This window comes from Coenobita brevimanus, chromosome 100, assembly GCF_032717465.1.
Source record: "Coenobita brevimanus isolate Jiangsu-jjx chromosome 100, ASM3271746v2, whole genome shotgun sequence".
Lineage (NCBI taxonomy): Eukaryota > Metazoa > Arthropoda > Malacostraca > Decapoda > Coenobitidae > Coenobita > Coenobita brevimanus.
Window position 1 is genome coordinate 4,678,332 of NC_137053.1, and position 21,031 is coordinate 4,699,362.

The following is a 21,031-nucleotide window of genomic DNA, read 5'->3' on the forward strand; positions in this document are numbered from 1 at the left end:
CTATGCCCTCAAAAAACCTTATTAACTACTGTATTATGTTACACTATGGAGTTCTGTGCCAAAGTCAGAATAAAACCAAAATAAGACAAACAGTTATTATTATTAAATGGATTACCCAAACTATCAATATTAAAAGTTATGGTGACAGTGGTATCAAATACATTTATTTACTTACCAGGCAAGAAAATAATAATAATAATAATAATAATAATAATAAACTAAAGCTTAATTAAAATAAATAACTTTATGACATAAAATTGCCCATGTTGTAAAGTACTAGTGAAGTGCTTAGAGTGGTGAGATGCAGTAGGGAGGGCACCATCACTGTGAGCCCTACATTAACTCTTCTTGTGGAACTGTGTGAATCGGCGAATCTCAGCCTCAGTTTCCTAAAAAATAAATTCCATATAATGAGTATCTTCCAACATAATAATTTAACTCCTTCAATCAAATGACTATTTTTTTGTATCACCTGATTATTATTCAATATTGAACAGATTTATAATACTGAAGGGGTTACTGAAGAATATCTTTAACACTTCCCTTTAGAAAAGTTCCTCCAAATCTTAATAAAATCTGGCACTAGCAATAATGAAAAAATTAAATACATCATGAAAGTGAAGAAGTATAACCTCTGATTCTAAATGCAATATTAACACTGACAAATGGTAAATAGTACAATGCACAGTTCTTGAACCATATAATACCAAAAAATACTGGAAAAAAAAAAATGCACAGTTCTTGAAAGAACCATATAATACCCCCCCCCCCCAAAAAAAAAAAAAAAACTGTGGAGGAAATTTTCCTCGGTATACAAAATGAATCTATTTATCTATCTATTGCCAGACGCCTTAATCCTGTAAGGGGTGGCCACAAACAAATCACCTTCACGTCACCCTGTCGCCCGCCATTTCACTGCCCTGCTCCCAGCTCACATCCCACTCACTCATACCTCTCCACTCGATCCCTCCATCTCATCCTCAGCCTCCCTCTCCCTCTCCCCCCCTCCACCTCACTCACATACTTTACACTCTCCTCGCCAGTATCTCTCCATCCTCTCCACATGGCCAAACCACCTCAGTGTGTTTCTCCTAATGCTTCCTATCACATCCACATCCACACCACAACGCTTCTTCGCTTCCTCATTTGTCAGTCTGTCTCTCCATGTGACTCAACATGCTCCTCTCAAATAACTCATTTCCACTGCTTTCACTCTTGACTTCTGTCCCTCCAACAAGGTCCAGGCTTCACTTCCATACGTTAGATTGGTATCACAATACTGTCATGTAGTAACTTTTTCATTCCCATGCTCACTTCCCAGTTTCTTATCACTGCTTTCAAGGAACCGGCAATCTTTCTTCCTTGTTGTACCCTTTCAAGCACTTCACTCTCCAAACTTCCATCCTTACTCATCATACTACCCAAGTACTTAAACGCACTCACATTTTCCATTTCCTCATCATCCAACCTCACTATACATTCAATGACTTCACTTCTCTTGAAGACCATAACTTTACTCTTCCCTGCATTCACCTTTAGATTCCATTTCTTAAACACTCTCCCAAACTCATCCACCAAGCCTTCCCTTCATTCAACTTTAGATTCCGTTTCATACACACTCTTCTAAACTCATCCACCAAGCCCTACAGCTCCCCTTTGTCTTCACTTAACAACGCAGTATTATCTGCAAACAACAGTACAGGGAGTTTCCAAACACTGTCCTCTCTCACTAGGGCCACTCCAACATCCACTGCCCTACTTTGTAACTCTTTTATAAACCCATCCATATACAGATTGAACAACCATGGAGACATAACACATCCTTGTTTCAGTCGAACCTTCAAATAGAAAACTTCACTTAGTTCACCATTCACACGCACTGCAGCCTTAGCACCCTCATACATACTCTTCATGGCATTCAACAACTTCCCATCTACTCCATGTATTCTTAATACTTTCCACAATCCTTGTCTATCCACCCTGTCGTATGCTTTTTCGAAATCCATGAAGGCTGCATACACCTTCTTTCCCTTCTCTAGAAACTTTTCCATTAAAGATCTAAGAATGAATATCCTATCTACAGAAAGAAGCTCAGCAAAATTCTGGATACAATAATTCATCCTAGTCACCTTTTTCTTAACCCCTTAACCACGGGGCGTCACTTTCGTGACGCTTGGGAGCAAGGGATCATACCGCGGGGCGTCGCTTTTGTGATTCTGTGTTATTTTGAATTCACCCGGGCTTCCAAGTGGGGGCTTGTATCATCTATCAGTACTGCCAATGTCCAACACTAGTCAGCACTCCTAATCTCATCTGTACTCCCATCCATTGTTGACAATTTAGCCATTTCTCCCCATTCTTGACTCCCCTCCCTACCCCCCCTCCATTACCCTATCCTCTCGCCTGCCTGGCCGTGCTACGCTAAGTAAATCTTCCCTGGAATTTTTCACTGATTTCATCCATTGAAATAAGCCCTATGTCCTATTCTTATACCAAATAATATATACAAGAAAGAAATAAGGTAAGTGAGAGTGCCAAACACCTGGAATTGGCTAATTATCACCTGACAACAGCTCACGTGCACTCGTTCACTAATTTTCGCTGTTTTTTTCCCCTTGAAATATGCCCTATAATCTATTTTCGTAATAAATATACATGTAAGGAGGGAAGGGAGAAGCCTAAGTGATATTTACATTCACCTGGAACTACCTAATTTATAATGTATTGTCTAGATTTCCTGCCAATCATATCAGTGCTAAACAAAGATGTTTCAAGATCTAACATTGGTAGCTCTGAATATATATCTCCCAAGTAGGCCTCTAATCTATTTTCGAAATAAATATACATGTAAGGAGGGAAGGGAGAAGCCTAAGTGATATTTACATTCACCTGGAACTACCAAATTTATAATGTATTGTCTAGATTTCCTGCCAATCATATCAGTGCTAGACTTAGCTGTTTCAAGAAGTAATATTGGTAACTCTGAATAACCCCTTAGCAGGCCTCCAGCTGGCCCTCCGTTATCAGGTTACTCTCAACTTCCGAAGCGAGAGTACGTATGTTTCTTCTTGCTGACTTCAAGGTCTTTTTTCACCCCCATGCAAATGGCCCTGTGACCTTTACCCCCTACTAAACCTCGTGTGGAAAGAGGTAAAGGGCTGACAATTGATAAAAGAGTGACTACGATCCTTCTATTGAGTAAAACAGTGCAAGTGGAATTGTAAATAATGTGTAAATAATGTGTAAACAGCAAGTGAAAGTAATGAATGTAAATATACGTGAACAATGGAAAATAGTTTTATAAGTTATTTCAAGTGACAGTGCACAACACAGTGTAAATAAAATAGAAATGTAAATAACGTAAATAAAATAGAGAACGTAAATAGAAATGTAAATGAGTAGTATTATAAGAATACGAGTATATACCCTAGGAGTAATGAAAGTGAAAGTTTCACTCTAGCATGTCTGAATGCTATGAGTTATGAGAGTGAAGATGAAAGTGACATTCACTCTCAATGCCAGTATACAGGACGAGAAAGTGAATGCTACGTATTTTACTGAAAGAAATTGAATCCCTACAGTGACAATAAACTAATACTACTGAAGGAAACTTATGAATAAAGACTGTAGATATATATAAGTGTTATATAGTAATAGAAATATAAAGTGTGAGGGGTTTTATGAATAATAAATGACAGACTACTAAGAGCGAACTAGTGCCAGTGCGACGATCAGACGCGCTCGTAATTTCCATTGCTTTCACAGTGTTTTTTTTTTTAGTATGGATCCCAAACTACTTGAAAATTGTAGAATAGTGTTTATAGTGTTTGTATCTGGCTGTGGTAATCATATTACGGGTTGTCGGGAAGTGTAAAGTGGAGACTTCTTTACCCTACTTCAGAGGTCTCCACAAGTCCTACGGTAACTGACGAAGGCTCAACAATCATTCCAGGAGAAAGCTGAAGGTATGTGCCATAAGCATAAGTAATTTTATTATTCTAGGACTAATAACTGATTTTTGGCAAATATTTTTTGAGAGTCTGTCGGAGCCCAAATAACCCCGCGGCACATGCAAGTCATTGGTAAACAAGCCCGCGGTGTAGGGGTTAATGTTCTTTTTGCTATCAAGTTCAAGTAAATAACAGAAACACAACATACTGAAGTTCAAGTGCCATCTTATTTAGCAGCATATAAGGCACTGCAGAATCTCCCAGATCTTCCACAATGGGTCAGACTGGGAAAGTACAGGTAAGCCCTTAATTCACGTGAGGGTTACGTTCCCAGACCCTTCGTGTATGTGGTAAATTCGCGTATATGTTCTGCCCTTGTGTGCACATAATTACGCATGTCTATACATATATTACATCTCAATAATACTGTTTATGCACTACATACACCTTATAAACTAGCATAAAGTATTAAAAACAACAAAAATGTAAGAAATTTAAAACTGAAACCTGACAAGCACAGGCGTAGGTGGAGACACTTCAGCAGTTTGGTGCACTAGCCCTCACTGCCTCCCGTATGCTACATTCTGCCTTCTTTATTGTATGAACAGTTGACTCATTCACCCCAAACATGCGGTTCCAAGACAATTCACAGGTGTAGGTGGAGACACTTTAGCAGTCTGGTGCACTAGCCCTCTCTGTCTCCCGTATGCTACGTTCTCCTTTATTGTATGAACAGTTGACTCACCCCAAACATACGGTTCTGAGACACTTCACCATCATGTCAATTCACCGTCAAAACATGGACAATTCCCCGTCATTCTATTAATATACTTATTATTGATTAATTAATACTTTAATAACTATTTTTCAGGGGGATTTTATAACTCATATAAGTAAAAAACTAGTGTACTGTACTTGCTAAATAAACTGGTATGTAAATAAATGACGGGGAATCATCCTGACAGAGAACTGTCGCCGACATTCCACCCTGAAGTTTGTCCAACACTTTAACTTTGTCAGTGACACCACTTTACCAGCCCGCTTTGGTGTGTTACCACATGCATCACTAGCACTACGCTTAGGCCCCATGTTGGCAGACAAGGCAAGCAATCACTGGAAGGCAGAAAAATAAGCCATAAATAACGATTCTTGATCTCGAGTCACGCATGATTCGACTGTCGGATTCAAACTGACTGTGTGGTGCGTGGTAGACCGACCTCCCAGGCACCCACACACACACACACATACATATATGTGTGCACATGGGCAGCAGGTAGGCATTTTTTATATTTTATTTATTTCTCTTGTATACTGAAATTACTTAATTTGAATACTATAATTTTGTTTTAATTATTGTACGAAAAATTCGTGGATAACCGAAATCGCGTGAAAAAAGTTCGCGTGAATTAAGGGATAACCTGTACATCATTGCTGGTGAAGTGCAGGTTTCCCACGATGTTATGGAACCGATCTCTGGCCATGTACTTATTGAAGGTGGGTGATGGTAGTAAAGGGTCCATGGGCCAGTAATCTTCCAACTCATGCTTCCGTACATGAGGCATAAGAAGCATGAGGGTGAAGAAAACATACAGTTTCTGCACTTCAAGCACAGTCCACTGTTGTATTTTCACTGTACCTGCACCACTTGCAGCACGTTGTGACTCATACCTGTTGGTCTCATCACATATATGCTGCATGACTTCATCATCACGGAAGGCCAAAAGGTAGTCCACACACTCAGCATCCTCGTCAAGAGTATAGGCAGGCTGTATCCCTGAGGAACTCTCGTCAGAGTGGAGTTGTTCCGGGACGAAATCGGAACCTTCCGTCCACACGAAGGAGTCCAGGGTTCCCTCTCGTGGCGGTGTAGGCTGGGTGAGGGTGGATAAGTGTGGCTGTGAGGCAGACTGGGGAGTTTCAAGGTCACTCCGACTGACCCCATATTGCCGTGTACCACTAGCAGCTCTTACTCTAGAAACAACTCTACTTTTACAATGGGTAAGGGATTTACCTCGTCCCCTACGGCCTGCCTTCACTGTTGGTGCTGGTGGAGACTCTGACGACGAAGACTCAGGGGAAATTTTGACTGAAGAGGTGGAAGATATTAGTGAAGTGGGGCTGGGAGAGCGGGGAGGTGGTTCACCTCGGGACTCATGGAGGGTTATGTCACACGGGGCCATTTTTCCAGGGCTAACCCGCCTCCTCTTCACTCCCTTCCCAAATTCCTTCCCTTGCTGCACTAAGGGCTCCTTTCCCTTGGAACCAGGACGAACTTTGGACACTGAAGCACTCGTACTTGGAGTTTCTGTCACCATTTCCTCCACAGGCTCAACACGAGATTCACCAGAAAGCTCATAGTCACTGTCCATCATTATCATTGATAAATCAGCCAGTTCACGTTCAACAGCAGTCACTTAGTCCTTTACCCCTTCCCACATGGGGTTTAGTAGGGGTAGAGGTCACAGGGCCCTTTGCAGTGGGCTCAGAAGCAGCGGAAATGGAAGGGCGCGAATCCGACATGGTCTCACCTCGAAAGACGACAGTAAATTGAATGACATGGCGTATATGGGCAGCCAAGGGTTGACAATGTCAGTGTGGTGACAGCTGCTAATTTATATGCTATGAAATGATTGGCAGGAAATCTAGACAATATAATAAATTAGGTCGTTCCAGGTGAATGTAAATATCACTAAGGCTTCTCTCTTCCTTTCTTATATATATTTTTATTATGAGAACAGGTCATACGGCATATTTCAAGGGGAAATAAGCAGGGAAAATTAGCTAACGAGTGTACGTGGGGTGTTGCCAGGTGATAATTAGCCAATTCCAGGTGTATGGCACTATCAATTACCTTTTTTCTTTTTTATATATATTATTTTGTATAAAAATGGGGCATAGGGCTCATTTCAATGGATGAAATCAGTGGAAAAATCCAGGCAAGATTTACATAGTGCGGTGCGACTGGGCAGGCGGGAGGAAAAGGTAATGGAGGGGAGGTAGGGAGGGGAGTCAAGAACGGGGAAAAATGGCTAAATTGTCAAGAATGGATGGGAGTACATATGACATTAGCAGGGCTGACTATTGTTGGACACTGGCAGTACTGACAGATGATACAAGTCACCACTTGAATGCCCAGGCAAATTCAAAACAACACAGAATCACAAAAGTGATGCCCCGCAGTATGATCCACTGCACCCGAGCGTCACGAAAGTGACCCTGCGGTTAAGGGGTTAAGAGTAGGTTAGACTGGGTTACAGGTAACTCGCACGGAACACGATCTCGCGGAACGCGCTCGCAATTATACACGGTAAGGGCTGGGATACATATAAGACAACGTAAGATTAAAAAACCATCATGAAAACTACAAATTAACGCAGGAGAGGCCTTTGAAAGATCAAATCCTCGAACATCACCGCAGCAAGCGGTTTGTTTTGATTACATGACGATCTAGGCGGGAAATTATTCAGTGAGTGAGACATTCCCGAGTACAGTAGCACAGTATTTGTAAGTTAAATATTTAGAGTACTGTACTGTTCTGGTAAGTTTATGTGCAACTTAAAGTACTATTAAATAACGTTAAAGCGAGAAATAAAGTCTTATAACCAGTTTACCTGATAGGCGTCAGAATATTGCCTTTTTTATTTGTTCGTTTTTTCCACAGTACTGTACTGTATTTGTATGTTAAATATTTACTGTTCTCGTATGTACTGTACTTGTAAGCACTTAAATAAAGTTAAATCATTAAATAAAGCCTTGTAACCAGTTAACCCGAATTATATGATTACCCATGATCGGCGTCGGAATATTGCCTTTTTTGTTTGTTCGTTAAACTCTTACTGTACTGCTTTTCTACAGTACTATATTTGTAAGTTAAATATTTACTGTTCTGGTATGTACTTGTAGGCAATTAAAGCATTAAATAAAGCCTTGTAACCAGTTAACCTGATTTATATGATTACCCATGATCGGCGTCGGAATATTGCCTTTTTTGTTTGTTCGTTAAAGACTTATAATAAGAGAAAAATACATTTTTGTCTTGGTATCTTTACCTATTTGCTCAGGTTTGCTGTAATGGTTTGGATCATTTGATGCAATGCAAATTGTAGAAAACTGTGAAAACTTTCAGGAAGTGAACGAAAATCTGGGACATGAGACTGACCTTGACTTCACCCTCTCATGTGTCATCTGTCAGTTCACCACCTGCTATCGTGATGAGTGGATGTACGATTTTTTCGCTCGTGGCCATGCCTAACCACACATAGTTACATCCATTATCTCGACCCAGACAGAAAATACAATCTTTTTCCTCCCTTGCAAAACACAAACAACCACCCTGTTTACGAGACAGCAATATATATTGCGAAAATAACAAGGTAAAATGATAGAGAAAGATGAACATGTCATGACGGAAGAAGTACGTTTTCCCCGTCTGTAAACGTATTTATTTCTGCTTTGTATCTGTATTCGTAATAATTAGACTTATTGTTAGTTCTGAAACTGCATTACGATTCTATTTTTAGCCATACTCGTGGTGTGGGAGCTGGAAGTTGTGACACAACTTCCTTATTGCTAATCGGACTGACCCTCCACTTGATTCTCCCGTGGCAGAGTCTAGCCTTGGAGGACGTGCAGTTTTCTCATTTAGGACTGAAAATTCAACTCTTTCGCTCCCTTTTCCAAGCATGGGCACAACGATAACATAAAAAATAACTCGAAACTAGCGTAAACATATATCAAAAAGGTGAAAATGTATTCATAGCATTTTTTTTTTCCCAGCCATTCCTAACAGATTATGTACTGAAATCATTCGATATCACAGCACTGCATATCTAAGTTAAATATGTACTGTTCTGGTATGTACTTGTAAGTTAAAGCCCTGGTACCAGTTAACCTGATTTATATGATTACCTATGATCGGCGTCGGAATGTTTCCTTGTGTTTACGTACAGTATTTGTGTGTTGAAATTTTGCTCTGGAGTACTGTATTTGTGAGTTATAACATTAAATAAACCTTCTAACCACTTAAAGTGCTTTCTAGTGATTACCAGTGACAGATAACAGCAAAACAACACATTTGGGGGGTCTAGGGAGCAAAATATGGAGTAGTTTAAATATACGCGATTTCGCACCTAACACGGCACGGTAGGAACGAAACCCACGTGTTCCGTGCGAGTTACCTGTACTTTAAACTTCGGTTGTGTTGGTTAATTTATTTTTAGAATGGGGTAAGTTAAGGTTAGTTTAGTTTTAGTTAGGTTAGGCTAACTTAAGTTTAGGTTAACTGGGCTAAGTATGTTACGTGGGGAAAAAAAAAAAAAAAAAAAAAAGGAGGGGAGGGCTTTTATGTGTTGGTTACAAATTCAATACATGGTCAAATGTTTCTTGACTTTTGATTTATGCCTTTTAAGAGTTTGGACAAAATTTGGGCCCTCAAATCATTGTCAGGCTTAAAAAAAAAATAAATAAAAAAAAATAAATAAATAAGACCAATAAATTTCATGCCATTACATTTTAAAATTAATTCGTTTATTTAACTAAAATAACTCCCAAAGGGGGGATGGAATCCCCCCCTTGGAAATCAGAGGAATCATCAGAGATTTCCTAACAAATGTGGGTAATGAACAAGAATAGTCTGGACTCCTCTGGCCTAGGTTAAGGTTTGATTAGGTCTGATAAATTTAGCTTGTTAGGTCATGTTAAGATTAGGCCGTTCAGTATGGTAATGTTAGGTTAAGTTGTTATCAGATTTGGTTGTGTTAGGTTGTTCCGTTAGGTAAGGTTAGTATGACTGGTTAGGTCAGGTCATTCAGTTAGGTAAGGTCATGTTGTTCAGTTAGGTAAGGTCAGATTGTTCAGTTACGTACGGTTTGGCTGTTTGGTTAGGCCAACCACACTGTCATCTGAGTGGGGAAAAATTTCCCCCAAACACAACGAGTTCTCCCCCTGCCCTTAGCTTAGGGTCACCGTATGATGGTGGGAGAAATGTTGGTACTGTACATGGCAAAACACTGACCATTGTACACGAGCGTAGCAACAGCACCCCTAAGGGGACGCTGTTAGTACATCCGCCCCTATGTTTGCATTAAAAACTTCAGATATATTCACCAGCAGACACCAGGTGGCAGCACTGTCAGTATGTATGCACAGGGTTGGGTTTGACCTCAAGTTACATGCTTGCATGTATCAGCATGTTTCATGTATAGAAAATATAAAATCACAAAAAATAAAGGCCAATAAAAAGTTACAAACACTTGCTAATTTTAAAAATTCAGGCTTGCGTGGAGAAATTTCTGCTATATTCAACATCAGACACCAAATGGCAGCATTGTCAGTATGTAAACACAGAGCTGGGTTTGTTATCAAGTCCCTTGATTGCATCATTGCATGTAACATATCAGCATGATTCAAACAAAGAAAATATAAAATCACAAAAAGATAAAGGCCAGCAAAAAGTTGCATACACCTGTTCATTTAACCCGTGGATTGTGCAATAACAGTACTTTTTTTTATTCCATCCAGTGGTATGGATTTTTTTTTTTTTTTTTTTTTTTTTAAATGCAATTTTTTTTTTTTTTTTAAACAAAAAATGTTTTTTATTTTTTTATTTTTAAGTTTTTGTTTATTATAAACTTGAAGATAAATATCAAGGGCATCATCTGGTGAAAAAAAAAAAAGATCTCCCTCTCTCCATCTTTGCACAGGGCCATGAGTAAGTTTACGTAGGGGAGTAGTGGGGGGGGGGGACTGTTTATTATAAACCTGAAGATAAACATCCAGGGCATCATCTGTTGAAAAGAAAAAAATCTTTCTGTCTTTGCGTGGTGCCATGAGTAAGTTTGCACAGGGGTGGAGTAGTTAGCGGTGATGCACAGCCAGCACAGCCTGAGCTGTGGCTCACAATGTGACGCTACCCAGCCTCAGCTGTAGCTTGCAATCCACGGGTTAAAAATCCATGCTTGCATGGAGAAATTTCTGTTATATTCACCAGTAGACACCAGGTGAATGAGTTTGTGAATGTGTGTAAGAAGCGGAATCTAAAGGTAAATGTAGGGAAGAGTAAAGTAATGGTCTTCAAGAGAAATGCAGTACAGTACATTGAATGTACAGTGAGGCTGGATGATGAGGAAATGGAAAATGTAAGCAGTGTACTTAAGTACCTTGGTAGCATGATGAGTAAGGACAGAAAATTGGAGGATAATGCACTTGAAAGGGTACAACAAGGAAGAAGGGTGACTGGTTCTTTGAAAGCAGTGATAAAAAACAGGGAAATGAGCATGGAACTAAAGAAGTTGCTGAATGATAGTATTATGATGCCAACTCTAACATATGGAAGTGAAGCTTGGACATTGTTGGAAGGACACAAGTCAAGAGTGAGAGCAGTGGAAATGAGTTATTTGAGAGGAGCATGTGAAGTTACATGGAGAGGCAGACTGACAAATGCGGAAAAGTAGGAGCATTGTGGTGTGGATGTGGATGTGATAGAATGCATTAGGCAAAATCCACTGAGGTGGTTTGGCCATGTGGAGAGGAAGGAGAGCGAGAGACTAATGAAGAGTGTACGTGAGTGACGTGGAGAAGGGGAGAGAGAGAGGGAGGGGGAGGCCAAGGATGAGATGGAGGGATGGAGTGGGGAGGTATACAAGAGAGGGGGATGTGTGCTGACAGAAGGTCAGTGAAATGGTGGGGGATAGGGCAACATGAAGGCAGTTTGTTTGTGGCCACCTCTAACAGGATTAAGGCATCTGGCAGTAGGTAGATGGAGACATTATGTGGCAGCACTGTCAGTATATGTGGCTGTCCTTAAAGTTTTCCTAAATCTTCTGAATAAACATCTAAATGCATCTCATTTTTCACAATTTATCAACTGTTTTATTTTAATTAAATGTTTTTCATTGTACAGTCTACCAATGATATACAGTATATACGATAACTACCTGTATATGTGGCTGTTTCAACTAACCTCATGACATTCATCTTTGAAGACATATGAAGACTCTTCAGTGTAAAAAAAAAAAAAAAAAAAAAAAAAAAAAAAGTCTTACAAGCCACAAGATACAGTATTCATGCAACAGATTTAACACTTCTGCCAAATTTCCTTTACCAGCTGAATGAAAAAAGTTGTGACATTTTAAATCACATCCTGAATTGTAACTGGGACTGATGCTGCCTATTCAGCTGATCTGCCAGTTTCTTCCAATTTACGATAACAATAATACTGAAAAAGTAAAGATATTCTAAAACATATCCCTGACTTACAACTAAGACTGCCTATAGTTACCTGGAGCAGCTGCCCTCGATCAACATCCCTGAGGTGCTTGTTGATGAGCGAGGAGATGGCAGTGTGAAGACGAAGAAGGTCATCTACAGTGGAGCCCTCCGTGGCTGACACACATGACTCATACACTGCTTCCAGGTGACCCCAGTCCAATGTTAACCCATTACCATCACATGTGCCTCGGCTGCTACCACTACCCTGCTCTGATGACGACACTGTAGAATAAAAACTTACATGAAGTTCAAGAAAATATAAGCCCATGACCATCACAAGTACATCAGATTTAAAACTCCCTTTTGAACTACATCCAATTATATGTTTTAACACTCTTCTCTCACATCTTTTGCATTAACCCCTAAAGCACAGCTGATAGCACTGGCCATTGGAAATCAGGTGTTTGGAAATTCCTGGGTGATGGACATAATCATTTTGCTTCTCCTCCCCTGGTCTGATGAGACAACCATTTTCACCAGGACATCATGCAAGTGCAGAGGAGGCAGGCAGACAGCACTGGCAGTCTACCAAGTAACACAAGAGGACTAAGAATAATGAGTTCTGATTCCGCATAGTCTGATTCACTTGTTGCTGCCGTTGCCTGCCCCTTGCCAACTCATCCATTCATGCAAAGAAGTGATTGAAATTGCAATCAGGAGGGAACTAGAGGTGACAGCATTGACATTGTCAAGTAGGGAGACAACACCTGAAAATGAAAGTTACCATGTGGAGGGTAATGTGCACCAGTGAAATGGGAAAGTATGGGAAATTTTGGTGTAGAGAATACAGTAACTATTATGATAGTAAGGACTGACATTCAGTGAAGAAATATTTTTGAAAAATAAGCACAACATACATAGGTTCTTAGAAAATTATAAAAATTAAAGTACAGAAAATAAGTTATCACAAAAGTTACCATTTAGAAATGAGTACCATTCTTGTAGTGAAGTAAGTATTTAGAAAAATAAGTGTATTATGTACGTAGGATGAGTAGGAAAGTCTAAGAGAGGCAACCCCATCCTGCCTGGGCCACTCCAGCCTGTGAAGACAGCCCGTCCTAGTCATGGACTCGCACACTCATTGGGAGACATCCTCTCCATGACCCCGAAAGTGACCTCTATTCTCCACTTCCACGCATTAAATGAATCCATCTTGACACCTGGGGACATTTGTAGTGGAGAGATGTAGGATTGGTGATTACTACTGTCTCTTATCAAATGTTCTAGGTGGAGTAGTTACTAAGCTAGGACGGTCCGAAAATAAGTAATTTTTACAAACATCTCCAGGTATAGCACAGTGGCATGTTAGATTTAACTCCAGGTTTTAAGGTTTAAATACATCCACAAATGAACCTGCATTGATTTACTGAAACCTGGACAGAAAGAGGACCCACATCCAATACTATCTAAACTGCTAATATACTGCAAATTTACAGGGTATGGGGGATTCCTAGTCCTTGCAGTCCTCCCCTTTAGCTTTCTTGATACCTAGTGAATACATGGCCAGTACCCCTTCTCCAATAACCCCTAGGATTCTATGGGTTCTATGGTAGTGTATTAAAGGAAAATTATATATTCTCAATTAAAATCACAGTTGCATCCAATGTAACAGCCAATCCCATATAACCCATTTGATAGAACAGGGGTAAGAGATTTTGCTACTATTGTCCACAATATTTAATTGATGGAACCCAACCCACACCCCTAGTGGCATTACATGACCAAAATACCATCAGTCATTAGTTGTCATTACAGTAGGCACCAGATTTCATGACATCAGACTGGTGAATGCACTATCGTGGCAGCAATCAAATACTGTATTCCTATGACCGAACCCTAACGACAACTCCCCCCAGCACCACAAGTTTCAGATTCTCGCCATTGTGATGCCAGCGCCAACACTCAGTTTAAGTCTGCTTCCCACACATGTTCAGTGTGTCCACAAGTTGAGTGTTACACTCTCGTGTCTTTGATTAGTAACTGACGGAAATATGTCATCTTGTGCTTCAAATGGAGCCGGAGGTGGACCAGGTGATAGTGGAAATAGTGTAAGACGGCGTGAACCTGGAACAGCAGGCAGTAAAGGGACGGCCAAGGACAACTATTGAAAGGGGGTTAAAAAACGCAACTATGCTGAAAAATTGACAAATAAAATTGGGGCGGAAATGAAGGAATTCTCGGGCTTTGCAAGAGAGGCAAGCTTCAAGGGATAGGCATAACAGAGTGAATGTGCTGCATCAAAGGGCACAGCATGAATGGAGTAGTGGTGATGGAGACAGTGTTGGAAGCAGTGGTGGGGCCCACTAGCCCTACCCAAAGCCTTAGATGTCCCCCTTGCATCGAGTCTATTAAGCCCTTCACCCTCCTCTTCCTAGTGAGCATTATGATTGTGTTACACATGTAAGTAATAGAGCCAGTAAATAATGTATTTAAGTGCACTGTAATGTATTTTATGATGCTTTTGTTTTATTGTTAGATACTTTGTGATTTAATGTGTTAATAACAACACTTCAGATAACTTTAGGATGTATTTAAAGTAGGAAATACACTAGAGGGGTGAGTTATCTTACAAGCCTGGTCCCTATAAACAACTACTATGGAGAAATCAACTTTTGCGGCACTTTTCATGGTCCCATTTTGGCGCAAAACCTGGTGCCCTACTACAAAATAATTACTTTTGTAATTAACTAAAATGACAACAGAAAAGAATAATGCTTTCATTCATCCATCCATCCATCATCCAATCCTATGTTGCCCCATGAGGAGCGTAGGAGCCCAGGACTAGGCAACTCAGTCCTGACATTTAACCCCACCGTGGCTGCAGGTCCAGAATTTTACATGCGCCCTTGGTGGATGCCGGGGCCATTTTCTGAAGTTTCAAAAATTGATTTTTTTTTTCTTTGCCATTTTGAAGAGGAAGTTCCAATGCACCTGGCAGTGCAAAGTTCGGTTTCCTAGACCCATCCTGTGGTGTGCAATCGAATGCGGATGCTGCGTAAATTTAGGTAGCTGATACGAAGGGTGATCAGAAAGTAATGACAGTTCGTGCTATAACATGAAAACCTTGAATGATGGGAGGTAGGGGAGCAAGGAGAGTGCAGAGTTGCCTGTCCTTACGAGTTTGAACTTGTCGCCGTATGCCTGACTTTTCTTGTTTTATTGTTGTGAGTGAATGCTTCACTCTTGTTTTTGCTCTCTGGCCAGAAACATGGATTACTCGAAAGAAGGCTGCAGGTTCTACATTTTTACGAGGTGGAAACTGGGAAAGAAAGCAACAGAGATTCGAGGGGAATTATTACAAGTTTATCCAGACACTACTCCTTCCCTGGAAACTGCTTCCCGCTGGATTCATGCTTTCACAGCAGGAAAAACTGAATTGAAAGATGAACAACGCTCTGGACGCCCCCGGACATCCGTGACCGAAGCAACAACTGTCCGTGCACAGTCCATCATTGACGAGGATCCAACTGTAACTCTTAGGTTCTTAGCCTTGGAGCTTGATATCAGTTATGGGAGTGCATATGACATCGTGCATGAACAATTACACCTGAGGAAGAAGTGTTGTCGATGGATACCCCATTTGTTGACTGATGAGCAAAAGGCTGAACGGGTGAGGATTTGTCGTGTCTGGCTTGCTGAATTTGAGCCAAATGGTCCAAAACGGTTCTCAGATGTTGCTACTGGAGATGAGTGTTGGATTTCATTCTTCACAACCCGTGACAAGCAGTCAAACATGGTGTGGTTGGGCGATGAAGACCCTCGACCTCAGATTTTGAAGGAAGGATTTCGCAGCCGGAAGCGCCTTTTCACCATCTTTTTCAATTCTCAAGGACCAATATGCGTGGATGTGATACCTGAAAAGTCCACTATCACAGCCCAATACTACACAGACCAGGTCCTTCCACAAGTCTTGGAACACAAGGCCAACACCGCACCAACCCGCCGTTGGTCTCGCCTTTTGCTGCACCACGACAATGCTGCACCCCACAAAGCTCGCCTCACTATGCAGTACCTGGAACAACAAGGTATAACTCTGCTCCCCCACCCACCCTACTCCCCTGACCTGGCTCCCTGTGACTTTTGGTTGTTTCCAAAAATTAAATCTGCCATCGCTGGGAAGCAATTTCATCGCATCCAAGACTTGGCACGGACCGTCAATTCAGAACTCCGAAGTATACCGTCTTCAGAGTACCACGCTTGCTTCATGAAGTGGAGAAAGAGAATGGAACGCTGCATAGAGGTTGGAGGGGAGTACTTTGAAGGAATGTGAGTCATAGTTTGATAGTTCTTCATGCTAATAAAAGTTTATGGACTCACTGTCATTTCTTTCTAATCACCCCTCGTACCAGTCACACGTAGGTACTGCAGTGATGTAACCGATTTTTTTTTTTTTTTTTTTTTTTTTTTTTTTTAAATACAAAAAAAACATTGTCAATGGTGTTGAAAAGGTGTGAAATAATAGATTTGCATATTCTGAAGTTCTTCAGTACATAATATTCGAGGTTGAATTTTAAAAATTATATTATATTGTGTTTATGATAGTATCGACTTATTTTTGTAGTCTGGGTGGTGAGTCTGTTGGAAAAGGGAGACAAGAGTTTCTGTTTTTAGACCTAAATGAGATAAAAGTCGTCCCTTTAGTGTACAGGCTGGAGAGTGAGGGTTGAAATGCGAGACGACCTGCCATTCGCACCTCACACGAACTGATTAGCAGGAAGGGAAGGGAGGCCTTTCCACCCACGAAAGCAACATGTGAATGTGGAAAACTTTCCTGTTATGCTTGCAAAAGGTAAAGAACAAGTGAAATGATTCAAAACAGTACAACAAACCTGAGCAAATAGGTAAAGATACCAAACAAAAATTAATTTTTCTTTTATTTTCATGTCTTTTTTGTTTATGCCTGTGTTTACTTATAATTGTAAACAGGGTGATTGTGTGTGTTTCGCAAGGGAGGACCAAGATGATATTTTCTGTCTGGGTCAAGATACTGGGTGTAGTTGTGCTTGTTTAGGCATGGCCACAAACAAACAAAAAAATCGAAAATCCACTCATCACAGCAGCAGGCTCTGAACTGCTTGATGGGATGTATGGGGGTGTAGTGTAGGTCAATCTGAAGACACTCAGAACATTGGTTCACTTCCCAAAAATTTTTTGTCGTTTTTTTATAGGCCGCGCTCAAACGACGCCTGTGGCCACTTATTGGCTAAACGTCATTCGATGCCAGCGGCCACAGAGGGGTTGAGATGAAAGTGACCAGCCTCACTCATCCCTGAGTGGCATTATGTGAGCAATAAACCCCAACCACCCCTTGGATATGAACCTGCACCAGCTCAATCTGCGCCTTAATTACTCACTAAATCACCAATCGCCATAATTTGGTTACATGGTTACCACCCAGCAAGTAAATAGTTTCCTGGTGTACAAGATACCACTGGCTTGTCACTCAGTGTAGAGTCACCCATGGGCAGAAGGAAGGGGAAAGAATGAAAGAAAGAAAGACAGAAGAGGGAATGTAAATCATCTGTAGGCAGGAGGAGGAGGAAAGAATGACTGAGGAGTCAAGAAATATAATGTAATCTAATTTACACAGTTTATACTTTTCAAGACAAACAGAACTGACTTTTCTTTTGCCCTAATACTTTTGTCTGCCTTTTTGTGAACTAAATTTTGGTAAGTAGTCTCTGTCAACTGCTCTGCTTAGTCCCACCATGAGCATAACTCACCCACAAATATATTACACTAAATAATAACTCAGTCTTGCTGAATGCAATAGTTAACAACAACCTGAGTTTTCAAATGAATTACAATCATGCCTTGGATATCAAGGAATGAAGAAAGGAATAATGAAGAACTAGCACCAAGCCATAAGATGGCTTTATGGCCATATGCCTATATTTGCCATAAGATGGCAAAAGGAAGCAGGGGAAATAATTATATTAAATGTATGATGTGAAGTGCACTAAGAAAAGTGATACTACTGGAAACAGAAACAGTGAGAGAGTCACCTTCGAAATCAGTAAGCCGTAGGGACTGACGTAGTGAGGGAAGGAAGGGGAAAGCTGAGAGACAGCATTGGTGTAGACGTGCAATCAAGAAAGAGGTGACAGATAGTCACAGGCCAGTTACAGTGTAAACAGAGGGGTTGAGGTTCACAGTTCATTAAATGACCATGAGTGAGATGAGTATGGCCCAAGCAAAGATGAGCAAGGATAGTCTCCCATCAACGGTTGGGGTGGGTTTACGTGTGCCTGGGAAGAACTGGGGATTTATACCCATGAAGTTTGTTGTTAACCTGCAGCTCCCACGAGGACTGCCAACGTTCATGAAAGAGACGGGTTAGAAGAGGAAAACGAACAAGAGCAGGAAAGGGGTGGAAAGAGGACCTATGACATTATATACATACTGTATATATGAATAAAAAGTTGCAGAACGTGCCAGTGAGTGGGCCTCTTCATTACCAGTAATCCTGATATGGCTTAGGGCCCAGCAGAAGTGAACTGACTCTTTCCGAACAGAAAGACAGAACAGCCGCTCCTGAATCTTGGTGATCAGTGGATGAGAAGAAGGCAAGGTATGTAAGGAAGTGAGTGCACCAACACAATTGGAGAAGATAACAAAGGTGGGGGAAGAGAACCTAGGAAGAGATTTCAGAGTAAAATGAACAGCATAACAGCAAACAGTTCTGCAGTGAGAATGCTATACAGTACTTGCAACGGAAGTAAGAGCATTCTGAAAAGAGGAGTCAAGGAACACAACAGCAAACCCGACACTACGGCAAAATTTGGAGACGTTAAGAAAAATATGTGTGGCACAAGACTGACAGGACATATGTTTGAGAAAAAGAGAGTGAATTGTATGTGGGGGGAAGAAGACTTAGAACACACGAGAAAAGTGCGGCAGACTACAGAAGGAGTCAGAAACCAAGGTGGGAAGGACATTGGATGAAGTGAAAGAATAGGAGGAAAGGTAAAATCAATAGACTGAAGAAGGGGGGGATCCCAAGGGGGAATGGAAGATGGAGATGGTAGAGCAAGAGAAAAGAGCATTGGGAAGACTGGGAGGACGGAGTAACTTATTAGTAAGAAACTGAAGGTGACAAGAGTAAGAAGAGGACAACAATAAGACAGAGGGGAATGCCTGATTCAACACAGACTTGCAGTGGGAGTTGACCAAAATGCACCAACAGCTAAACAAAGGCCAGTATGATGAATAGAATAAAGCGCTGAAAGAGTGTGAGTAGAAGCAGAAGAATACGAGGTGCTACTCAAAATTTTCTGGACTAATGCTATATGAAAATGAAAAGTCGCCACAGCTCCTACTCACCGCCATCACCCTCGAAGTAGTTCCCTTCCGCAATGACACACCAGTCTCAGCACTTCCTCCATTGCTGGAATGCTCCCTGGATGTCCTTTTCAATAAGAGTGTCAAGCACTGCCTGCGATTCCTTCTGAATGTCCTCAGTGGTATAAAAACAACACATTTTCAGCTTGATCTTCATTTTTGGAAACAGAAAGAAGTCACAGTGGGCCAGATCCGGCAAGTAAGAGAGTACCGTAGGGGAAAACAGCCATGTTGTTCTTGGCCAAAAACTGCTGGGTGCTGAGTGCACTGTGAGCCGCAGCATCATCATGGTGAAACAGCCAGTTGCTGTCTCATCACAGGTTGGGATGTTACCTTCCCACATCTTCAAGCAGTCACTACAAAACATCACAGCAGAAGTTGAAATTGGCAGCTTAACCAGCTGGGATGAATTCATTGTGCACAATCCCTTTGACGCCAAAGAAAACAATCAACACGTTCTTGACACTGCTTTTCGCCTGACTGGCCTTTCTGGGCCTTGATGAGGCAGGAATTTTCCATTTGGACGATTGTTGCTTTGTCTCAAGGTCATAACCATAAACCCAGCTCTCATTGCCAGTTATGACTCTGGACAAGAAGGTTTCATCTTCTGAGGCCAGTCCAAGAAGCTCAGTGATGGCATCGATGTGTTGCTGCATTTGGTCAGCTGTCAGGTGCCTGGGGACAAATCTGGCTGTGATGTGGTGCATGCCCAACTCTTCAATGAGAATCCTCTACATGCCCCATAACCAATTCCCACCTCCTCACAAACATCGTGAATCCTCTGACGTCGACCCTCACAGATGAGCTGTTGAACTTTGTGACATTTTGAGGAGTTGCACTGGTTGAGGGTCTTCCAGTGTGGTCATTGTCATCACACCGATGTTCGACCAGTCTTGAACCGTGCATGCCACTGAAACACCTGTGTCAGACCAAGAGATTGCTCGCCAAACACTTGTTGAACCATGGCCAGGGTCTCGGTGGAATTTTTCAGAGATTCGCACAAAATTTGATGCAAATTTGTTGTTCCTATTTTATATCCATCTTGAAAACAGCCAGATGACATGTGCACAACAAACAAACAAACAAATGTCACTAATTCCCACATCCGCCTAGCTCCATGCTGTGTGGCATTGACTCAAAATGCATGTTAGTAATGCCACCTAGAGGCAGATGCACTTCTACTATACAACCCATTTAGGTGACACGATCCCAGTCCCGAAAATTTTGGACAGCATCTCGTAGGCTTGGCAACCATAATCAAGTTTACAAAGAATAAGGACAGAATGAAGACAAAAAAGTGTGACATAATCAGCACCTTATGAAAAGTGAGACAACATTTTTAGCAAACAAAGATGATGAATAGTAGAAGACTTAAGGGATGAAGATACACATTCCTATTTAATCGGGAGTCAAAAATGAGGTCAAGTGGTACAGCAGCAGTAGGGAAGATAGGTGTTAATCCCTAAAGTACT

The 21,031-nt window shown here is 41.1% G+C and overlaps 1 protein-coding gene across 1 annotated transcript in view; it reads right to left on the reverse strand.

The window, feature by feature from the left end:
- Positions 1-287: 287 nt before the first annotated feature.
- LOC145414545 (uncharacterized) overlaps positions 288-21,031 on the reverse strand; it is a 266,969-nt gene continuing 246,225 nt past the window's right edge. The window contains exons 30-31 of the mRNA XM_080284065.1: positions 12,229-12,440; positions 288-389 (exon numbers count right to left, since the gene is read on the reverse strand). Coding sequence (XP_080140191.1) covers positions 339-389; positions 12,229-12,440 — 263 coding nt within the window. The 3' untranslated portion in view covers positions 288-338. The remainder of the gene's footprint in view (positions 390-12,228; positions 12,441-21,031) is intronic.